The 10,920-nt window shown below is 39.3% G+C and overlaps 1 protein-coding gene across 1 annotated transcript in view; it reads right to left on the bottom strand.

Moving 5' to 3' along the window:
* Positions 1 to 10,920, bottom strand: part of GNPTG (N-acetylglucosamine-1-phosphate transferase subunit gamma) — a 24,266-nt gene that overhangs the window by 5,521 nt on the left and 7,825 nt on the right. Inside the window, exons 9-10 of the mRNA XM_015831741.1 lie at positions 1,149 to 1,274; positions 749 to 830 (exon numbers count right to left, since the gene is read on the bottom strand). Coding sequence (XP_015687227.1) covers positions 749 to 830; positions 1,149 to 1,274 — 208 coding nt within the window. The remainder of the gene's footprint in view (positions 1 to 748; positions 831 to 1,148; positions 1,275 to 10,920) is intronic.

The raw sequence follows: 10,920 nt of genomic DNA, 5'->3' as shown, positions 1-10,920 counted from the left end.
AAAAAAATTTCTTTGGGAAAAAAAAAAAAAAAAAAGACAGATCCAAAAAAAGAGTTACAATAGTTCCGCTTTCTCCCTGTTGCTTGTCACCTTCTTGCCACTTTCCCCCATTAATGGACCAATCATTTCCTTCACTTTTTTCTTATTTTTTACATGTTGAAAGAAGCTTTTTTTGTTATTTTTGACTTTGGTCGCAAGCCTTAGTTCATTTTGAGCCTTAGCTTTCCTCACTTCATCTTTGCAGGCTCGGGCTATTTGATGACATTCTGCCTTAGTTGTGTGCCGCTCTTTCCACTTTTTATACTTGTCCTTTTTATCTTTCAATTTATCAGAGAGTTCTTTATGCAGCCATGCTGGTTTCTTTTGAGAGCTGTTATTTTTCTTCTTTGTTGGTATTGTGCTAGACTGGGCTTTTATTATGTCACTTTTCAAAATTTATGACCTCACTTACCCTACAGCCATTAAGAGAGTCACTGTGGCTTGTTAAGCGAGACAGCACATGACCGTGACTTGCTATTTTATTCCTGGCTTCTCCATTTGCTTTTTCATTGGGAACCGGCTGTGTGTGACTGCGGGACCCTGCGAGAGTCGTAGTGAAACACCTGGATCTCAATCACATGGCAGTGTGGAGGCCAGGACCAGTCAAAAAGTCACTTTTTCAGTGCTGTTGTAACTTTAGGCAACTGTTAAACATGGCAGTCATTAAGCAAGGTGTTTCTCCAGAAGGAAAAATATTTTTCAAACTTACATAGGACAGTTTCATATGCAATTCCATGCTGGGTTAGTAAATCTGACAATTTCTGCAGATCATTAGAAAGTCGCTTATATTCCTAGAAAAAAAAAAGGAGAGTAACGTCACATTGATTTTACCACAAAAAACAGAATAGATTTATACAAAGTCCAAGAGATACAAAATAGCAAAGTAGAGAAGCTGTGGAATCAAAGAAATCTGCAATTTTTTCAAAGACAATCATCTTTAATTCAGGCGTCATCAGCAAGGCAGTTCTGAGCCTTAGCCAGACGACTTTCAAGTGGATCATTTTCACCAAGGTCCTAGGTTAATTAACGGGACAGCCTAACATAACCTGCTCCGAAGCAGCGAGGGGACAGGACACAACCACAAGGGACCGGCTGAAGTGATCCTGTACCTTGTTGCACTTTTCTACAGAGTCAAATTCCAAATGTCGAAGTTGAGCGTCCTTCTCCTTTTTGTCTCTTGTCGATTTTAAAAGAGAGCCTTCTTCAAACAGCACTCTCAACCTTTTCTTGTATCCCTGAAAATAAAAGTAATAGTTACTTTCATTTTTCCTTTTCAAAGGCTCAGTTTCAACACTGCTAACATCGAATGTTCTTACTTTGACAACATATGGAGATGCAGCCATTTTCCCTTACTTTATGTTTTATTCTTAGAGTTAGAATTAGATGATACTGGGGGAAGGGAGAGGAATGTGTTTGGGAGCTTAGTTAGACAAAACAATAATGTATAATGGTGGGAACCAAGGTTTTTTGTAAAAGAGATGATAAGACATGGCGGGTTGTAGAACTGGTGGGAAAGCCAGCATTTCAAACTAATTGGAGAATGTGATTTATGACTGTTAGTCGGAGGAGGGAATTGTGCTTTGATACTATGTGCTTAGGGGAGGGGAAGCCAGATTTTGGCTTGAATTATGTACGTGCCGATGTGTTGCTACTCGAATAAAGATTCTTTAAGGTAAGCAATGCCTCAAAGTTCTTTGAAGAGTTTCATCTGTCGGAACCATGACACTCAGATTAAGACACGTTAGATCTTGGCTTACGGTTTTGAGGTTGTGGCGATGGAGACGCAGGAAGATGGAGCTCTGTCTTTCGCGTTTGGTTTCGCCCTGCTGGGGCACCCTGGAAAGGGTCAAAAGGAGGGGACTCTCGTTGATCGCAGGGGGGGGGAGGGTGGTAGCCCTCCCGTTTGATCCAAGGAAGCCCTCCAAACCGGAGGGGGAAAGACTGGCTACATTCGTGTAGCCAGTCCAAAGCTGCTGACAATGGAAGACAACAAGCACTACCAAGCAACTTTACAGCAATGTAGATGAAACTGGGTGAGACCTGATCCTCTCTTTATGATTTTAAGATCTCTTTCTGAAAATCTGCCCAAAGCACTCCCCCCAATGAAAGAGGGAAAGGGAATTTCCGTCCCATTCCCTCAGAAAAGAAAAGCGGCGAATTAATTACTTGGGGAAAATGGCGAAACCTATAAAACTTATTTGGAATTAATATATACGTACAGCTTGAAAATTTGGGGACTAAAAGTGTTTTTAAGATCTTTTTTTAAAAAAACTTGAAAAGTTTACAATATAAGTTTTGGATCTAAAAACTGGAAAACAGCGTTGATGACATCCAGTGGTGAATTACAGCATTACAACTTATTTATGCCTAAAAGAAACTTGGCTCGAAGCCCAAGACTTTGGCTGGGCTTGGAAGCTTTTACTATTGAGAATTGCAGCTGAGAAAAAAAAAGGTTTGGGGGCTGCTTATCTGTGTGGCAGAGATGATAACAATATTCTAAATTTGGCCTGTCTGAATTTTGAATATAAATACTGACTTTCAGAACTGTATTGTGGATTTATTTTCTTGTAGAAGAAACATATGGAACACTTTGGATTACAAATCTTGATCATTAAACAACCTCCAATGGTTCTTTTTTCTCCCTGGACAGAAAGGATATATTTCTTACTGGACAGAAAAAATTGAATTTTACTTATATCTGCTTAGGGGAGATTCAGGAACGGACAGGACAGGTTGGGTAAATTTATAAAGGCTACTTACAAAAAAAAATTGGATGTTTCATACTCAGCTTTAAATAATAAAACACCATCTTTAACATCTGTTCCTAGTAGCCTTAACTTGCCGTATTACCAAGAAAATACTGATGAATCACAGAAAGAAATTCTCTCCATGTTGAAATTAATACAAAAAACAATTGCTTTAGCTTGTGATCAGGTTAAAAATAACACAAAGGAGATAAAAGAACAATTTTCTAATTTAAATCTACAAACTCAGAAAACAACTACAGAGAAGGAACCAGCAACCCAGAAAATAGAAGGAAAACTAGAGAATGCTGACACAAACATTGACAATCTAAAGGAAAAAACTAATGACCAGACTCAGATAAATGAAAAGTCAGAAGACACAATGATAATATTGGAAACGGAAAAGACATTTTACAAACCAAGGTTTCAGAACATACTGGATGACAAGGAAGGAGAACTGATGGAATGGAAGATAAAGTTGTTAACAGAACTGTGGGGAACTGGAGGAGGGACGCGGTTTAATGAATATCAACGGCCTAGCTCTTCCAAAAACACTTTAACCAAATTGAGGGACGCGGTTTAATGAATATCAATGGGCTAGCTCTTCCAAAAACACTTTAGCCAAATTGTTTCTTTTATTTCAAATAATATATACAAAAATAGAGGAAGAATTATTTGATGATCCAAATGTGCTGACTTGGAAAGTTAGTTGGCAAAGAAAGAAAGCTAGAGTAAGATTGAAGGAAACAGAAACTATGACCTATTAGAGGGGATGCTATATTACTAATTAGAGGTTTGAATATGGTTAAGAATAAATTGTTAGAAATAGTATTATTATAACTAGATAGTTAGGATTTGTAATCAGAATATTATATCTTGGTATGAAAAGGGAAATAAGAATATGCTAAGAACTTTGAATAAGGGATGCTTTTGGTTGCCCAAATATAACTTATTTTGAAATTATAAATGACTGGGATACTTTGAACATGGATGGGAAATTAAAATCGAAAAAAGCAAAAATAGGATATGGATTAAATAAGTGGAAATTGAGTGCAAATGCAATTAAGATACGCTTTGGTTAGAAAAGATATTTTAAACTGATATTATTGATATTATTAGAAAAATGTAACAAATGTTGATATGCAATTGTATGTTTACTAGCAATAATAAGAATTGTATTTGCTTAATGCGGAAAAATGGTTATTACCAGAAGAAGAGAGGATGTACTGGCAGGTGTAATAGTGGACTTAGTTGGAAGAAGTTTGTATGTACCACAGAATGACTAATGGACTCAGTCGTCACGTTGTCTATTGAGCACTTGTTTGTGAAAATAGAAAATTAATAAAACATTTATATTAAAAAAAGACACAGTAGATCTTCTTGGCTGATCTCAGAAACTAAGCAGAGCTGGTCAGATGGGGACTATCTAAAAGGCCCAGGTTTATAGGCTAGATTGTTATGGCTTTTTTTTTTTTTTAAAGAAAAGAACATTCTGGAAGAAGGCAATGGCTTAGATTCAAAAATCAGCCATGGATTGAAGCATTCAATTGGGATGTTTTTTTACTTTGCAATTTATGTTGTTATGCATTTGTTTATTCCATTTCCCCTGTCAAACACAAAAATTACCTTGATCTTTGAAAACATTAATTTTCAGATCAATGCTCTTCCTTACATCATAAAGTCTAACATTTGTTGCAAATAATTGGGTACTAAGGTGGAAAATGGATACTATCTGTAAAGCAAAATGTGTATACTTTTAAGTCCTCATCAATACATTTTTGCTAGGAGATTCTTTATACATATATCCATAAATAAATAATGGAGGAGATATCACATATCTTGGCCTTAGTCCAACACTACACCGTACCATTTACTCTCACAGGATTTATTTCCAACATTTATCTCTGTCATCCAATTCAGCAGCAAACCTTCGATTCAACTTTTACACAAAGCATTCCATTGCTAAGGAACAACATACTGGCTTACCACACCCTGCTTGGCATAAAGGAGTACTGCACTTTCCTGATTTTGTTCTTCTCTTGCTTCAATCGTCATACCAAGCAAGGTGCCTCTACATTCCTCTTGTTACTTTACTCTTTCACAATGGAATAATGTATAATCATCCATCACGTTTTTTAAAGGTGTATTTGGGGAAAGGGAAATGGAAACATGTTATATTAGGAAACAGATTCCTAGTATAATCACAAATGGAACTCTTGATTACTATCCGGAGAACAAATTAAGGCCCAAAAGGCAGTAATTTAGATAAAATATACCACAATATTGTCCTTGAAGAATGACAGCAGCTGCAGTCTGAAGAGTAGTGAAGAGTAGCAGTGAAAACAATGGGATGTGAGTAGGCTTCAATTGGAGAAACAAGAGAAGTGAGAATTTAGACAATCAGATTGGAGAATTGTGTAAGGATGTTGCGGTCTTAGTCTTCACTTCATGACTGCCTCGTTTAGCAATCATTCACAGTTACAAGACTGAAGGAATTGTGCTTACTATCCCCCTTTTAAGATGTCCAACAGATCATGAAGTCTTTTCCATAGTTTGTTTCTTCTGACATGGAACCTTATGTTTATACCTTATGAGTTTATTCAAACTTGATATCTTGAACATCATGTATAAATTTGATTAGACTTGCCTTTAAAATTCCCTAAAACCTTCAAGCCCAGCATGAAAGAGTCTTTCTCTTCAAAGTTTCCTCTATTCTGTTTTTAAAAGTGTCCCCCCTGTAAGTTTGTATCAAGTCAAGGGCAGTTTGAGCTCCCTGTACCTGGCTTGCTCTCATGATGGATGCACGGAGGCGCTTCTGGTGACATCACCGTTGCCCAGGGGACCCCCAGCTGGGGGCACCTTTCATGCCCCCATTTTTAAGTTCTCAAGCCCCCTGCACCTAAAGAACAAGGAGGTCAGCAGGGCAGGAATTTCCATAAAGTATTGTGCTTTGCAAAGTTTATCTTCCAACAGCAGATGACAGGGTGATTAAAATCCACCATTATTACTATTATTTTATGCTATCTTAAAGATCTGCAATTTGCTTTAGAAGTGCATCATCCATATCTTTATCTTATTTGGGCAACTGGGAGTAGAGAGTACCTTTTTTTTCCCTAACAGCAACATTAGCTAGAGCTGTCACTCCAGAGGATTCTCAGTGGTTTACAATATCCAGACACATTTTTAAAATATTAAAAACACAATAGACTCTATCAGAGGAGGAAAATAACCACAGCAATGAAAACCACAGCAGGGGCTCCACTAATCGCAGGACTGGGGACACAGCCAGATCTTAAAGAGACTTCTGGAACCCTAAGAGAGCGGGTGCCATGTATATCTCTGGGAGAACAAGAATCCAGATGAACTAATTCCACTATATTGTACAGTTACATTAACAGAATCTTGCAAGTCAGAAAGAACATTTCTCCCCCGTTGCCTTTACAGCCCAAGAAACTAGGGAAGGTCCCTTCTGAAACATTTGTCATGCCCACATTCCCACTGTAGGCTAAGCTGCCTCTTATCTGAGTGTTCCCCTGGCTGTGGCCATTCCCCAACTGCCAAGGTCACACCCATGACCATTACAGTGACAGAGAAGGCATGCTTCCTTGGTCCCACAAGATGCCAATGAAAGGAAGAACTTGTAAATCAAGAAAGCACATAGGCAGCTCACTTCAAAGCAGCACAGCGGGGAAACTTTGCTAGCCCATCTCCCAGGAGCTCCGAAGGGGGACCCTCCACCATCTAAGAAGAGCTCAAACAGCCGACAGCAAACAAACGTACTTAATTGCTCCTGTTATTGTTACTTTAGATTCCAGGCAGAAGATAAAACTTTCAGCTCTTGTAGACTCGGGGGCAACCACTAATTTCACAAGTATAGAAAAAGTACAGAAACTAAAGTTACCTACTCTAGAAAGCCCAATGATAGTTGAGACAATTGACAGGCAGCCACTAAGAGTGGGCTGACTTTGCAGCACATGGCTCCCATGCAGGTGACAATCAAAGATCACACCAAGTTCATAACACTCTGTGTAACTGCCTCCTTGCAAGCGTCTATCATCTTGGGAATAGAATGGCTTCAGCTGCACAATCGAGACGTACATCAGGCACAAGGGACCCTCTCATTCCCTGCCCCCCCCCCGGCGTCAGCACAAGTGCGCCCTCTAGCTCGGCTCCAGCACAAAACAAAGCTCTCTTCTAGGCCTCTCACCCTGGCTACTGTCCAGCTATGGCTACACTGTCTCTTATATGGCCACTCCCTGGCAGCGTCTCTTTGCCCCATCTGCTAATACCTGCTTAACAACATACTCCCTGGGATCAAATTTACATGTGAAGAGGAGACAACAGACTCCCATTCCTCGACATCAACATAAGGAGACTGGACAGACTTCCGGTCCTGCGTGCAGCGCAGCAGTTTAGGGGTTCGGGACTCCGTGCCCTCCAGCTGAGTTTCTTCCTGTTAGGGACCGTAAATGGGCCAGAAGCTACCCCGGAGAGGTGGCAATGAAGGAAGGAAGTCCCAGGGACCTCAGAGAGACGGTGGTCGACCCGATCGGTCCAGGAGAAGCCTTCCAGAAACCAACAGGAGAAAGGCTAGCCTAACTCCAGAGTCTAGCCCAAGCTGTGAGCAACCGAAGTCAAAAGCACTATTTTAAGCTGATGTTAAACAGCGTGCTTGAATCTGGGTAAGAACATTGATTTTCTCTATCCTACCTATCAACTTTCCTGAAGGGGAAAAATTCCCAAGAAGCAAAAAAAACCCTCGGAGAGTGAAGGAAGGGGGGATTTGCCCCACCCTTTTGCTAACTGAAGCGGCAAATTGAACCTTTCATGGAGGAATAAAATCTGAAAAATGAACCAGTGCTGACACCTACTGGTGGATAAGGATTATGACAGTCATGGTAAAATCTGGGGGGAAAACTAATCTCTACTTGTGACCTTCAAAGCTTTAACAATAGAGAACAGCTGTGTAGATAAAGGCAGACTTACAAATCTGAGGGAACAAAAAAAAAGAACTTTTTTGAACTCTCTGGACTATAAGTATCTATTCAACTCTGACTCCAAAGCTATTTCCAGAGGAGGGGGGAATCTGGACTTTTGGTCATCATGGAAAATCAGAGATTTATAGGACATACTTATCAAGAAAAAATGAATATTTTTCAAGAGGAGATATATGATATGTTGCAACTAATTCAAATAACAATGATCTCAGATTGCAAAGAAATCCAGAATAATTTTGAAAATATAAATCAACTCATCTCTAATTCAATTTTATACCAAAAATACCCTCAGGAAAACACAACAGAGAAGGAACAGACAAAACTGAACATAAATTCGAGGATAGAGATTCAAAGATGGAATTCTATAAAACAAAGGAGCATGATTTAATCCAAGTGGAAATTTTTTTACAAGAAATACTAGATTTGGAAAAGACAACTTATATTTCAACACTACAAAACAAACTTGAGGACAAGAAAAAAGACTGGACAAAACGTACTACAGAGATACCAGGGAAAACACTGGAACTGGAGAGACAAAAAGCGATAAGAGAAGCAGAGACAAAAAGAAGGGAAAAGACTCCCAATAAAAATGAGTGAGCAAATGCCCTTAACAAAGATACTGATTTACTTTTTATATCTACACCAACATTTACGAATATACGGAAAAATTGTTTGATTCAGCAAAATAAATTGATTAAGAAAGATACTGGGCAAAGGAAAAAGACTAAGGTGGAAACCAAGAAAATAGATAATGGTACTTACCAGAGAAAATACTTAAAAAAGAAACATTTGTTTGAATATGGAAAATAGAAATAGAAAAAATTTGGAATATATATGCTATTCTAAGAGGGATGAACTCTCTAAACAATATAGTATGCTTTTTTCTCCTTTGTGTTCTTTTTCTTGACATGAGTAGTATAAAAAAGTTGAAATGACTTAAATAAAGGAAATGTTTTAGATACTTAAATGTGAGTGAATTTAAGAAAATTATAATGAATAAAAATGTTTTGAATAAGAGTCAAAGGATTAGATGACTAGATGTATTGAATGGAATGTTTAAAGATTAAATATACTCTTAATTATTGTTAAAAAGAATAAGAAATTGAGGAAATAAATATATATTAGCCTAGGAGGGATATATATTTTAAGTAATATGTTATTTCTTATGTTTCTTTACTCTTGCTCTCCTTTCTTTTTTCATCGTTTTATCTATCTCTGAAGAAATGCAGAAGTGTGAGATGGCTTATACGGGAAAAATAGAGTTAAATTTGTAAATGTAAATGTAATTTATTTTTGAGAAAATCTTCACCAGTAAGAATATCTATTTATTTATTTATTTATTTNNAATAGTTTGTTTTAAAATTGAATTAAATAACAGGCCTGTTCTAAAAACACACCCGTAAAAAACCCCCCACTGAAACATAATCAAACTACGCCAGGCCGGCCGCACGGAATAGATGGGCCTTCAGGGCTCGGCGAAAAAGGCGCAGGTCCGCAACTGTACGTAGGTCGGGGGGTAGGTCATTCCAGAGGGCAGGAGCTGCTACAGAGAAGGCTCTCCCCCTGGGGGTCGCCAGCCGGCATTGTCTGGCCGACGGCACTCTAAGGAGGCCCTCTCTGTGGGAGCGGACTGGTCAAAGGGAGGTGTTTGGTAGGAGGCGGTCTTGCAAATACCTAGGTCCATTGCCATGGAGCGCTTTAAAAGTTGTTACTAACACCTTGAAGCGCACCCGGAAGGCCACCGGCAGCCAGTGCAGCTCGCGCAGGAATTTGGTGGGAGAAATAAACTAAAATAAGGATTGTAACAGGATCTATGATAAGGCAGCCAGAATGACTGAATAGAAAAGAAACATTATACTGATATGATTATTATTTTTAGGAATATTGGAAAAAAATTATATATTCAATTATTTATCAAAACAATAAGAATTGTATTAACTTAATGTTTGCAAAAGAGGATATTTTGGGGGAAGAGGAAATCAACTAAAATCATTATGTGGAATATGGATTATAGAAATTAATTGTTAATGATTGTTTTACAAATGTAACCCAGACAACACACCGTTCACCAATTATCAAGTGATTTATGTTTTTTTTAAAAAATCAATAAAATATATTACAAAAAAAAAAGGAGACTGGACAATGGAGAACTAGGAACCTGCGTCTACCACAAACTCACACACACAGACCAGATCTGCAGCTTTGCAAGCAACCACCCCATCGCAGAAAAAAAGAAGCTGTGTCCAGACCCTCTTCAGGACACACTGCGGCACCAAGAAAAGCAGAAGAAAAATGGCTGCTGGACATCTTTCTCCGTAATGGCTATCTCAAAAACTTCATATTCTGACACAAAGCAACCAAAGCACTGCACACTACACAGCCGACCACCACGCAAAAACAAACCTCACCACACACAAAAGGGGTGTCAGAAATGACAGCCAGATTTCCCCAACCCCTAGGAATAGCGATAGCCCACAAACCCACAGCCACACTCCGCCAGAAATTATCTAGAGTAGATAGATAAGAGTAGATGGCAGTCAGTAGAAGATCATACCCACATTATTATCAAGGAAATTCCAGCCGTCCATTCAGTGAGCAGACAGTCCTTTTTTAGTTATTTATCTTGATTCTCCTACACTGCACAAGTGCTTTGTTTGAAGCTCTTACTTCTGGTTTTTCTCTCCAACCCCCGCACCCTCGGCATGTCGTGTTTCAGTCGAGCGTTCACAGTTCAGCCCATCCTATGCCATTGTTCTGATTCCTCCCACTGTGATCCCAACTAACACCTTTTCTGTATTTAGTCCTTCATCTAGACCACAGGTCGGCAACCTGCGGCTCCGGAGCCGCATGTGGCTCTTTGAGCCTTCCCCTGCGGCTCCCAGCCTCCTCTGCCATTCGCAGAGAGAGACAGAGACAGAGAGAGGCACTTGCGCTTCCCTTCTCTCTCTCTCTCTCTCTCTCTGTGTGTGTGTAAGTGAAAAAGAGAGTGGACTCACGGTCTTCTCCCAGCAGCTGAAAAGCTTACTGGGCGGGGCTTCTCCTTTGGCTGCGTCTCTGCAGGAAGCAGGAAGCAGGAAGGGCAGGAGAGAGCTAGCAAGCCCAACTATGCTGGTTCAGGAATTCTGGGAGTTGAAGTCCAT

Source organism: Protobothrops mucrosquamatus, unplaced genomic scaffold (assembly GCF_001527695.2).
Source record: "Protobothrops mucrosquamatus isolate PMUCROS unplaced genomic scaffold, P.Mucros_1.0 scaffold_278, whole genome shotgun sequence".
In the NCBI taxonomy this organism is placed as follows: Eukaryota; Metazoa; Chordata; class Lepidosauria; order Squamata; family Viperidae; genus Protobothrops; species Protobothrops mucrosquamatus.
Note: the sequence above shows the minus strand (reverse complement) of the source record. Positions and strands in the feature narration are given on the sequence as shown.